This window comes from Candoia aspera, chromosome 2 (assembly GCF_035149785.1).
Source record: "Candoia aspera isolate rCanAsp1 chromosome 2, rCanAsp1.hap2, whole genome shotgun sequence".
NCBI lineage: Eukaryota > Metazoa > Chordata > Lepidosauria > Squamata > Boidae > Candoia > Candoia aspera.
Window position 1 is genome coordinate 249,497,121 of NC_086154.1, and position 13,432 is coordinate 249,510,552.

The 13,432-nt window shown below is 40.0% G+C and overlaps 1 protein-coding gene across 1 annotated transcript in view; it reads left to right on the forward strand.

Moving 5' to 3' along the window:
- Nucleotides 1-3,842: 3,842 nt before the first annotated feature.
- PDZD2 (PDZ domain containing 2) overlaps nt 3,843-13,432 on the forward strand; it is a 196,932-nt gene continuing 187,342 nt past the window's right edge. Inside the window, exon 1 of the mRNA XM_063293175.1 lies at nt 3,843-4,389. Coding sequence (XP_063149245.1) covers nt 3,902-4,389 — 488 coding nt within the window. The 5' untranslated portion in view covers nt 3,843-3,901. The remainder of the gene's footprint in view (nt 4,390-13,432) is intronic.

Below are 13,432 nucleotides of genomic sequence, written 5' to 3' on the forward strand. Positions count from 1 at the left end.
TGGGAGATGCCTCGGGTTGAGGAGAGTTTTGGTCCAACAAGTTCTGCAGATGCGAAGTCGGGAACCCATGTCCTTTGCTGTTTCTAAGAAGTATCATAACAGACACTGGTTACACAAAAACATAATTACTTTTTGCCAATGTTGCCTTTTTTCTTTCCTTTCTGTATTTTGAGTATGTCATACATAAGATTCAGATCCAAAGCATTGCAAGTATATATACTCAGGGCGTGTTGTGTGTTTGGAATTCATGACCCTGGGAAGAGATTTGTCAGGTCACGATGAGATTCTTCTTGTTTTCTGATCAACTCTCTTATCAAAGAAATTTCCCATAGGAGGAATTTGGGAAGCAGATTAATCACATTTTCAGATGGGCCAGAACCTTGCCGAATGCCTTCTATTTCCTGATTTCTCATAAGGAGCTGGGAATGGTCAGATGTAAATGCTCTACTTCCACGGACAAATGATTCTATAGCTGAAAAGCTGCAGTAAATGTAAACATTTTGTTGTAGTTACAAACAAACCTTCAGATACTCTGTGTTTTAAAAAAATACACATATGGCATAAGACCCTTTCGGCCTGGCTCACATAATTGGGTAAGTCATAATGTTTGTTCTGCTTTGGCTTAAGTATTATATGAGCACAGTTATTCTGGTCTTGTCTTTTCCTTCTGTTTCCTTTCCAGATTACACTGATACATTGACCTTATTCAGAAAACAGCTTGAACCAGGATCAGAAAACTTCTCACTGGTGGGATGTCCAAAGTAGGGGATTAGTTTATCTTTTCTCTTTTGGGTGAAAGGTCAAGAAAGGGTTACCTTTTGCACTTTAAAAAGGGTGTGGTTTTGATCACATAGCCATGTCCACCAGATTGTTTTTTATCTCCCCTGAGTATCCAGTTTTGTGTCCTAAAAACTGGATAACTTTTTTCCTCAGTCCTAACTAGGTATGCCACTGATTGAAATGGAGATCCTTTTGCTACCAAGCTGTCTTCCTTTCATTTACATGCATGTTTCTCCCCTCTGAAAGAAAGAGAAACCTTTTCTTTCACTGGGTCCAAATTTCAATGGTGTATGAATTCAGGGAACTGTAGTTTGTTTTAAAGTATATCAGCATCCAGAATAATCAAGCGCCCCTCTCTCCAATCAATATACCTGCTGATCATGCCCAATCCTTCCAGTTGCACAGAAGAGTCCAACATGCATTTAAAAATGTCCTGGTCATGTAGTTCTTGTGACTTCTGGAGAATCTGATCTTGACCCTATCAGCAAGATAAGGTGAATTAATGGTAAAAAACTCATTCAGCTTCAGATGTTTGTTCACTGTGGGTCATCTATGAATTTGATTTTGGGAAGGACCAGATGTTGTCTAGTTCAGTGTTTGTTAAACTTTTTAAGGCTGTGAAAGGTCCCCTGTACAAGCACCGCGTCATGTCTGACCCTTTGGGGGGATGCCGTTTTTGTGACCTTTTCTCGGCAGACTATAGAGCGGGGTGGTTTGCCATTGCCTTCCCCAGTCGTCACCTTCCCCAGCAAGCTGGGCACTCATTTTACCGACCTCGGAAGGATGGAAGGCTGAGTTGACCTGAGCCGGCTACCCAAGAATCCTGGTTCTGCTGGGATTGAACTCAGGTTGCAGGGAGAGTTTCGGTTGCAATACTGCTGCCTACCACTCTGTGCCACACATGGTTTTTTTTTACTGCTATGAAATGCCAAACTGTTGTCTTGTCTTATTTTTAACGAGGATAAAAAATAAAAGGATTATTGGAATAAAAAATGTTTTGATAACACTCTATTTCTACTCACATTTAATAAAAGTAAAAATGTGATAGTGTGCTTTTTTAAGCAAATGGCAAGGCATAAAACACGATGGGATTGGAGACTGTCTAGTGTGTGGCCTTTAAAAATAGTGCCTGAAGAAGATAATGGAAATCAACATCTAAATGATTCTAATGGAGTTTCTTTAATTACCCTTTTATTTCTTTTTGTAGATGTCAGGAAATGGGTCTTGAGGGCCTTTTAGAAATTCCATTGGGAAGGACATATAAGGAAGGAAAAGCTTGATTTGTTAGAGAATGAAACAAAAGTTTGCATGTAATCAGGATATCCCAAAACGTTGTGGGACAGGTTTGATAAATGAATCCGGAAAAATATTTGTATAATATTGTTGTTCTTTGAGTATTTCACTCCACCCCTCTTAAGAAGCCATTCTTCCCCTCTTAAGATAGACTTGGTGACAATTCTGACTTCATAATACATCTATATATCATTTTTCAGACTCAAAACCAACTGGGGAGATTTTGTTAGGGCATTTGTTATGTTTATAGACACTGAATTAGGAATCTAGCTACAGAATAGAACATTTACAGACTTGGAGGAAAATCCTATAATTTTATGAAACTGTCCAGTCATTAACAAATCATTAAGAGTTGCTGAGAGCTGGGTGGCATATAAATGAATAACAACAACAACAGAAGAGGAGACGATTAAGTCTGACTTGAAACTGTCATGATTATATAACTGAGTTTGTACAGTGAGCCAAGCCAACAGTAATGTGGCATTTTTGCATTTTGGTTTAGCATATTATGCAAATCCAAGTAATGCAATTTGTTTATCATGACATGTGGCTTAGGGTATTGTATGTTGGAAGCCAACTGTAGCTTATTCAATAAACCATGATTGATCATACAATCGTGGGTTTGGAAGAGACCATGGAGATCTTCTACTTCAACCCCTTGTTCAGGACAGGAATCCTCAAATCATGGCATAGAGAATGGCTTAGTTTGCACATCACACTAAACCATAAACAGTGGCCTACAAATATCAATGTCTGGGTTCAACCAGGCATTGAACCAAAATGAAACAAACTGTTCTGTGATTCAGTGCAATGTATGAACCTGGCAAAATGCAGCATTTGCATGAGATGCTATGGTAGCTCTTTTAAGACCTAGCACAGTGTTTCTCAACCTTGGCAACTTTAAGAAATGTGGACTTCAACTCCCAGAATTCCCCAGCCGACATGGCTGGCTGGGGAATTCTGGAAGTTGAAGTCCACATAACTCAGAGTTGTCAAGGTTGAGAAACACTGACCTAGCATTTTGTGAAAACTTTGGATCTTGGACAAAATGTAACATTTGTTGGTACCTAAAGTTAGTTTTTGGTGACTTTTGAGAGTTGAAAGAGAAAGGCAATTTGAGCTTTTCCCTTGCTTCCAAAGAGCTACAAGTTCCCTCTCTCTCTCTTCCTTTCTTTCTCTGTAGATGGAGAACTCAGCTGTAAAATGCACCTGTGTATATGAAACTATCTGCATATTTATAAATTTGTCTCTGTATGCCTCCCCTTGTTCCTGCCTGGCAGTCCTTGTAGAAGACAGTGAATAAGTAAGTAAGTTAACAGAAAGCAAAATGAACAGATTATAGAATTAACCAAGAAACAGAATAATGTTAGACAAAATCTTCTCATTATTAAGTATTGCAGACAAGTCTCAAATCCTCCATCTGAAACTGAGATTTATGGTTTTAACTGGACTGTTTCTGTTTTTCCAGGTCAAGCAGGTGTTGGTGAATATGGAGGAGAAATCCCAGGCTGGTGATCATCAATTTATGTGTGGACAGCTGTGAATGGAGGCAAGCAAGAAATTCCAGTCACTTCCTTCCTTTCTTGCTGTGTATTCCAGAGCAACAGTGTTCATTCTTTTTCATAAAGGCCCTCTGTGTCCTGGCCAGTTTGGGGTGGAAAAACAGGCCATTATTTTTTTAGTTTTGGCTGTCCTTGTGTGGCTTTTTCTACATTTCCTTGATCCTACGAAGATGGCTGTGAAGGAACCACCCAACAACCTTGTCCTGGAAAGGTACATTGATCTGACCCAGTTGAAGAACCATTTCTTCACATGATGGAATCCTGGCATGACCACAATGCCCATCACTCCAGAGAATGCGATGCTTTTTCTTCCCATCCTTTATCGATGGTTGCAGAGCCATCTGAGACAGGAAGCTGAGGAACATGAACACAGCCTTTGTCATTCAGCCATTAAGAAGCTGAGAGAGTACATCCAGTTGAATTTCCCAGTGGAAGAGGACAAGCTACACTACATGGCCACTAGTCCTGTGGACATGGAAATCTGTACAGTTTACTTAACCAAGGATCCAGGAAAGACGGAGCCTTTAGGCCTAAGTTTTGGCAATATCCCTGCTTTGGGGGATTATGGTGAAAAGCGAAGAATGGGGAGAAGAAAGAAAGGACATAAAGGTCCAGTGCTTGATGTTGGAAGCATTTGGGTCACTGATTTAAAGAAAAACAGCCCAGCAGGGAAATGTGGAAAAGTACGCTTGCGGGATGAGATCCTTTCACTGAATGGCCAACTAATGGTTGGAGTGGATATTGGTGGTGCAAGGTAAGAATTGGCTGCAGACTTGAGTTATGGTGAAGAATACTTCAGGATTGGTATGGGTGATGTGGATGCTCAGGGTGAAGCCTTCCTGATGTTGGTAAACTACAGTTCCCAGTAGCTCTAGCTAGCATGGCTGAATACTAGGGGAAGCTGGGAAATGTAGTTCCTATAGAGGGATGATAGGCAGCCTACAAACTGTGGGTGGCATGGAAACCTCCTGAAACTTTAGGATCTTCTGTATACCTTCCTTCACAATCACTGCTGGTGCTTGAAAACAAAAAGAGAATTAGAAAATCAAAATACCCAGGAGGGTGTGTCCTCAGTACTTAGAAGCATGCTTGCTATTGAGTCAAATGTTGGAAACTTTTCCAGATTGATTTCTCTTTTAAATGTTACCCTTTTCTTCTGATCAAATGTTCTACTTGTTGACAAATTAAGTGTACATATTTATATATATTGGTGTGTATATGGTTCAGAAAAATGTATCAGGTTTGAGAAAAAGAATGAACACCAGCAGCAAGAAAGGGCATGTTGATAGTCCTCCCCATCCTCTTAAGACTTTTAGGTTGTTCTAGACCACTGTGAATGTCTGGCTTACTGCCAGAGGCAAAATATTTATTCTAATTTATTAAACAATAATTTATATCCTGCTTACCTTTTCTTTTCTCACTGGCCTTGCTCACTTTCCCCTTTTTTGGCCCCATCCACTTTTCCTTGACCACCCCTATTTTTGAGTATGGCAGAAGGTTGAACGCATTCTCTCACGCACAGAAAGATTAATGGCCACACTATGGTATGGTTGTTATCAATAAAAATGCTAAAAAGAAGCATAATCCAGAAATTAAGTGCCTTTCCTTTTTTAACAAATGGCAATCAATTTTATCATGCTCCATTCTGTTTCTCTTGAAACTGTTCCAGTCACTTTAATTGGCTATGTAGCGTCTAACGCTTGGATTGATTTGATTCTCTGTTTTCTTTCATACTGAGCAAAATTCTACCCCTCCAGGTCATCTAATTTTCTAATCAAAACTTTAATCCCACTAATAGTTGTAAGGAAACTTTGAGTTCATGCCCACAATCTGTACTATAGGCCTCTGTACTATAAGACATCTAATGTCTATCAGGGTGATCCAGATTCCATAGTTGGAAATGGACCTGATTCAGAAGGAGCCCAAGACTTGGCAGTCAAACTGTTCTGTGTTTGTAGCAAAATATGATCATAAATAATTGGCCTTTTGGTTTCACTTTAATGGGATCTCAGTGGGATTCCTTAGATCAAGTTTCTCTGGACTGGGATGATGGGAAGTGCAGTCCAGCAATATGAAGGACGCCAGTTTAGGGAAAGTTCACTTTACCTAGATAATGGTAAGACTGCTGGATGCAGGCACAATCGGATGTCCCTTTTCATTCTCAGAGCCGCCCTGTAACCCCTGAGAATGGTGCAGCAGTGCTGCCTCTGCAGGGAGCTGGTTTTGGGGGCATCTTTTATCGTTTTCATGGTGGCTGCGGGCTAGCTAAAATAGATGTATTAAACCTCTCAGGACTTAATGCACTGATTTTATATCTTCTTTGGTCAGAAAATGTTGGCTGTTTGTGCTGCCAAAGTTTGAAGCGAGTCTTAAGAGCTTTTCTGGCCCGTTGCTGCTCACCTCTGGTCAAGCATTGTGTGCCTCCTGGCTGATGAGTAGAGCTGGAGCAAAATGATACAAATCACAGTGTTGTTTAAAGAAAGAGGAAAGGGATAATGCAAATATTAATATATTGAGCCAGTGGATTTGACTTTCTTTGCAGCAGGCTTTAAAAGAGGAGATAAGCAGAGGGCATGTGTACGTACTGCCAAGTTTAATGGACAAACCCTGTTTGCAGAGGGGGTTGGCAGATATGTTCAAGAAGAATCAGTTTTCAGCTTCCCTTGATTCACCCCACCCCCAGATCATTGCCTTTACTATTGAGCTATTTTGTTGGGATAAACAATTAGTGCAGGTGTTTGAGCTGATGGAAACTATGTCTGGATGTAATCTCAAACAGGAACTTAACAGGAGTTTGAACATGCCAAATACCAGAAATAGGGAGTGTTCAGTCAGTTTGGCTTCCAGGAGTCTCTGTTCTGGCTGGTATTAAGCCCACTAAGAATCAGGGAAGGATTAACACACTTTTGTTGGGGGGATTTTAAATGTTGGCTGCCAAGCCAAATGTGCAGAGAGAGAAATTGCTTGGGAACATGGAGTGAGGATTCCCTACAGCTGTCCCTGTCCTGTTGGTTTGCAGAAATAAAAGATGCACAATGAGGAGTATCAAATCCCCCAAACCAGCAGAGTAATTTCACTTGCTTGCTTATTTTGAACTGCTTTGGATCTCTCCATTGACAGGGTAGATGATTGCTATGGGCAGTACTTTGCCTCTCTGGAAGCTGGCATGGTTGAAAATGACTAGACATTGATTTGGATTTCTTGCAGCAATGTTTTGATTGCTTGAAGGCTCAGTCATACAAAGGGTGATTTTTCTTAGAGATTAGAAGAGGTGAAGAGGATGTATTCATGCAGAATAAAGTTGAAATGTGATTTGCTAGTTTTTGGCTAGGAGGTTGTATGCACCCAATCAATTAATTACTTGATAAACCAGTCATAAACAAGCCATAGCTTAATGAGGTTTTCCCCAGTCTGGTACAGCAATGTATTGGAGCTACAGTACCCAGAATTCTTAGCCAGCATAGCACAATAGCTAGGAATTCTAGAAGCTGTGATCCAGCACATCTGGGGAGGATCCAGCTTGAGAAAGTTTAACTTAACCCAGCAGGGAACACTGCTTACAAACAGCTTGTTGCAGAAGAAGGAATGGAAGGGACAGATAGCCAGTTGTTGGTCCACAGGATAAAGCCCATCTGTATGGCAATTTTATGTACTTTCTGGTATCTCTGTATAGCTTGAATGAAGGCATAGAAAATTCCACTTTCAAGGAAAAGATACCCTCCCCCCCAGTGAAGTATTAGCAGTGGAGATGCTTCAATTAGTACATCACAATAAGCATTATATGGATTGGTTTTTTTTACTTAGTTTAATGTGCGATTCTAGCATTTTATAGTCTGAAAATTGTGATTTATGGATTAGCATTATGTATGAATCAGGCCATTATGGTTGGTTGAATGAATCATAGTTAAAGCGATAAGTTCTTTAATATGATACAATATATTCACCCATTCATAGCTTTCTTCGATGTGTTTAATGGCTGGATTTGTATACTGTACCATGGCTTACAAAATGCAATGGCTAGTTTGACATAGCACATTAAGCCCAAACCAAATAGATCACATTATGATTTAGCACAATAATGTGTATTTGCTGTAGTTGTCAATACTCAGCTGAAAACCTATGAAAGTAGTTATCTTTGGAGAAACTAACTAAACATAGAATGTATGCACAGGCTATCACCAGACAAACTCAGGTTTCAGAAGGGTTAGTCTAATAGCTAACAGTGAGATCTGTGAATGAAGAAAACCTGGGTTCAATCCTGAGCTTAACCAGGAACATGGTATGATTGCTCTGAAAACATAAGAATTTTCATGTTTGTTTTAGATCTCCTTTCATGTAGAAGGAAAATGTTCAAAGGAACTTGGATCACCTGTAGAAAGTACACAAGTAGGTTCTTCTGAATCCAAGTGGTCTTTTTCTTTGGATTGGTTCTCAGATTTATATAGCAACAACAGTGGTCTCCTGGAAGCATTGGTGCTTCAGGTGCGAACTTCAGGTGCTTCTAGCAGACTACTGGCAGGGATGTTCCTGCAGAGACTCTCACAACTGACAGGCTGGATGGGGAAGATTGTCACTCTGGAGGTCATCTCTTGATGGGGCACGTTAATTCCACTAAAGAATACAAGCATGGGAATACTATATTTAAGAAAGAAATATCCCCCCAATAATTAACAGCATATCGGGGAGTGGGGAATATTGCCTTATATTCTCTGAGAATATGTTAGTCAGGAAGATGCTGCTGAAAACAACCTCATGGGCAGGAGGTACAAATAATGCTGAAATGCAGGCAGACAAGAGGGAGACTCTCTTCACATTGGCCCTGTACCAGGTATAGAGGGATGAGTAGCTGGGGTGGAGCTGAAAATTCATGTATCCATGAAAATTATTTTGCATGAACGAGGACTCCTCAGGATCTTTGACTGATGGAGAATCTTTGTGGATAGGAAGAGGCCCATCCTCTGCATGTAGGGATATGGAAACACTCATCCTCTGTGTGTGGGGTAAGGAGTATAAATTGAACACACTGAATGAACAGGACTATAAATCCTAAGTATATGGACCTGGAGGTAAGAGGTGCTAAAATTAATGACTTTTCTAGATGGTAAGCATGTTTCGTTTTCTGGATTTCAGCCCAGCTTGAAAAACCTCTATGGGTAGGAGGAAAAGAGAGTTCAGTATCTCAAGGATCTTTTCCTCAAGCTTCATTCCAGTTTACATGGATTAAACTGAGGGAAGGAGATCCACTTCCAGCACAGCAGCACCCTATTCATTTACTAGAGAAGAATAGTAATTAGGACTCCCAGTTTTCAACTGCAAAAAACCAGAAGTCTGCTAGGAGGCAGAAAAGTGATGCAGACAACTCTAACAATATGCTGCCATCTCATCTGGATTTCTGCAGTCCAGATCTGGTAACCTGAAGAACAAGGGAATGAGACTGCAATGGGACCTGTTACAGAATAAGCAGGCATTGATATATACTCATTGAACCTCAATTTTGGCAGTTTCTTTTTTGGTCTGTCTGTGTGAGAGATTAGTTTGTGTGAGCAGGAATGATCTAGATCAGTGTTTTTCAAACTTGGCAATTTTAAGAGGTGTGGACTTCAACTCCCAGAATTCCCCAGCCAGCATGGAATCTTACAAGCATTACTGATGACAGTGTCTCCTACTTCTGTCTCTATAGCAGTGTTTTGCAAACTCGGCAACTTTAAGAGGTGGGGGCTTCAACCCTTAGAATTTTATCCTCTATAAATATTGTCACGTTTACCCTTCTCGGCCTTGGGAGGGCACTATCTTAATACACTTTAATTTCTTGCTTAAATGGCACAGCGGCAGTTTAGGATTCTCCGCGGAGTTTTAAAGAGAAATCCTGTCTCACACAGTATTAAAATAACTTTCAGTTTCTTGGCTGCTGGATCAGTTTATAAAAAACATCTGTCTAGAGAAAGGTCTGTCTCTCTCTTATTGAGAGAGGAAAATGAGGGATTTACAGGTAGACCTCAGCCATTTGCTTAGTGACTGCTCAAAGTTACGATGGCACTTTAAAAAGTGACTTGTGACCTGTCCTTGCACTTACGACGGTTGCAGCATCCCAGGGTCACGTGTTCACCATTTGCAACCTTCCCAGCCAGCTTCTGACAAGCAAAATCAGTGGGGAATTCACTTAACTACCTCTGCAACGAAGTAACATTGGGTGTGGTCATGTGATGCTTGGCTTAATGAACGCACTGCTTAATGACAATTTTTTCTGGTTCCTATTGTGGTTGGAAGTCGAGGACAACCTGTAATCCAAATCCTCAAGATAGAATTTACTACATTCTTTAAATTAGCATAAATTAAAAGAAGTTCAATACATGTAAGCTTTGTTGCTGCTACTTCCTTTTTTTGTTTAATTCTGATTCTCCATCCATGATGTCTGCCTTCCCCGTTGTGATGCCACCCATCTTTGGCTGGGAATTTTGGAAGTTGTAGTCCCAAGATATCCAGAGGGTCCTAGAGTACGCAAGCGAAGTTTAGCTGATTATTTTCACAGTAATCTCAGTAAGAGAAAAATCCCTACCCTTCATGAGAGCATGCAGCCTACATTTGGACAAGGAGCAAGAGGAAATGATATTATCATATTTAAAGGGCGAGATGATAAATCAGTAAACAGAGAAATGTGGCTAGGACTGTGCAGTATTTCAGATTCAGTTTCAACAAAGTGCCATTGAGCCTGAACATAGCTTCTATCTTGTTAAAGCAGCTGTGTCTTTTCATGGGCTCACAGGCCGCCTGCAGCTGCTTTACAGATGCTACTCCTGGATCATACTAAAGCCTCATCTAAATCTGTGTTCTGTTCCCACCATTGCCATTGGGAGGCCTGTAGGCAAGACAGGAGAACAACAGAACTCTCTGATACGGTTCACATATTACATTAACCTATGGCTGTTATGTAGTTGTAATTAATTGAATAAACTACAGTTGACTGCAAAGCATATTAAGTCATAAGCTATAGTTTACAAATCATAATAGCTGGGATCACACAACATGCTAAGCCAAAAACAAACAACTAATGTTAAGGAATTGCATTGTGTGAACCAAGCCTCAGGCTCACATTCCTTAACCATGCTATTTGGAAACTTCTGATACAGGAGGTACCTTATAATCATCATATATGGTTAGCCTTAGCTAACATGTTATTTGATCTTGTTTTTAAAAAATTAGTTACTGTAAAATCAGGATGCTTTGATGATCCATCTGGAGTCAGGTGGTTGAAAATGGACATCCAATTCATGACTTGTTTGTTGAAGTTTTTGAAGCATTACTGAAAGAATCTTGAGCATAGTGGAATATTATGCATGCTGGCCTCAAATTAAGTTTTACTGAACTCAAAAAAATTGACTACAGTGTAGATTAGCATCTTCTGATCCTCTTAATTGAATAGCCTTTTATTATCTCCCTTGCTATATAAAATTGGATCTTAGTTATAAGCCAGAAGTTGAGTTTAAAAGTCAGAGACATACTTTCATAAAGAACAGAGCAACTTTGACATGTACCGACCATGTGCTCTGTAAAATGTTTTCACAAAAAATAAACATGCATTTTTATCTAATTTAGTTGCCAAGGTTTCTAACTGAAAACTATTTATCCTGTTCAGAAACAGGAAAAAGCAGTTAATTCAATTCTGGACATTTCTGTTCTCAGTAATGTCTTATTTTGAAAGTGTGAGGTTATGAGTTGGGCAACTGATGTTCCTTCTGAGGTTTTGTGGGATTACTCATATAGTTCTGCAGTTAGTTTCAATGAACATAAACAAAAGATCTGGAATTTTTTGCGAATGCATTCAGGTGCAGAATCAACTTCTATAAATCCTTGAATGCTAAATTGTGGTTCCTGACTAGATATCCTTATCTGAAGAAAGAAGCATCTGATTAATAGGACTACAATGACGTTTTCAAAACAATAAGGTTGGCAGAAAAATGCATAAGCTTAATTATTAGGGAATTTCAAAGACTTTTCCTTGTGATAGGCAGGGATACCCAGAAGAGCCAGATCTCAGTGCCCTAACCAGTACTGCAAAGAGTTCTATGGAATTCAAAAAGTAATGGATCTGCAGTGACATAAAGTGATTAAAAGTCATTTTAAAAAGTGATTGTCATTTCATATGGCTAAATCCACCAAGTGCTGTTCAGAGTGATGCATTACAGAGAAATAGCTGTGCTAATTGAATGCAGCCAGATGTCTTGTCGCACTATAACTCTGTTCATGCAAGGTTTTGTTTAAAAAATATTTAACCCAAAACTAAATAAATCATATTGCAAGTTAATGTGAAGTGCAAGCAAGTTTAAAGGCCTAGATATAGTGTAACCCCATTCAGCATGTGTTAATCAGTTTATCAGTGTAAAAAATGTTTATGTCACACCTAAGAGCAGGCTCTGCATCTTTGGCCAATCATTCTTCAGAGATGTTGAGGGCAAAGTCTAGTCAGATGCTTCTGGGTCTTAACGCCTGAGGATGTGGACAAGATACTTGGAATACTTCAGTTGATCACCTGTTTGCTTAACACTTGTCTCTCATGACTTTATTACTTCTATTAAGAAGGAATGTTCAACTAAGGCTAGGAGGTTATTTGAAGGACTGCTTCCAATCTCATTACAGGAGCCAATATTGAGACCACAGCTAAGACAACCCAGAAGTTCTGAATAACTATAATATGGGCAGGGTGCCCAAGAGAGTGGAGACTTACCAGATCCAGACATTGTCGACTGACATGGATATTCTAGAATATTTCAGTCAGGTTTAGATCTGGTTTTAGCCTTGACTTGATTGCACTGTGGGATGATCTTTACTGGGAGAGTGAGATTCTGGGCCTTTTAGTGGCCTTTAATACCATTAACTATGATATATTTCTGGAGAGGTTATCTGAGCTAGGTTTGGGAGGCTCTATCTGGATACCCATCTTCAAACAGTAGTGCTCCTGGATTACTGCTCATGGCGTTTTCACTGTAGGGTTCTTATGAGGTTCCATTTTCTCCCCCAGGCTGTTCAACAACTATATGAAGCCATTATGTAAAATCATCCAGTGATTTAAAGTGCAGTGTTATCAATACAGTATGCTGATGACATACAACCCTGTATCTATTTTTTATCAGATCAAGGTGAGGCTGCAGAAGTCTGAATCAATGCTTGGGTATATTAATGAACTAGATGAGGCCCAAAACACTGGTACTCTAACTGGGCAAGATAGAGATGTCATTGGATTGATTGATTGATTGATTGATTGATTGCCTTTGAGTCAGTGTTGACTTCTGGTGACTTCCCGGACTAGTCCCTGCAGTTTTCTTGGAAATGTTTTTGGAAGTGGTTTGCCATGGCCTCCTTCCTAGGGCTGAGAGAGAGTGACTGGCCCAAGGTCACCCAACTGGCTTTGTGCCTAAGGCAGGACTAGAACTCATAATCTCCTGATTTCCAGCCTGATGCCTTAACCATTATGCCAAATTGGCTCTTAGATGTTGTTAGTGGATGGTTTATCTATCTGTAGGGCTCAAACTGTTCAAAAGAAGATGCACTTTCCCTAAAAGATCAAGGTCATATCTTCTGGGGGGTGTCTGTACACATCTTGCCAAGTCTGAGGAGAAACATGATAGCAGTCTTCCAAAACTTGAAGAGGATATAGTTTTATTCTCCATAGGTGATGAGGATAGGACGAGAACCAGTGGATGGAAGCTTTACAGAAGGAGATCCAGTCTTGAAATAACGAATTTCCTGACAATGAGAATTATTAAGCAGTGGAACAGCTTCTTTCCTGGAGTGGTTTCCTG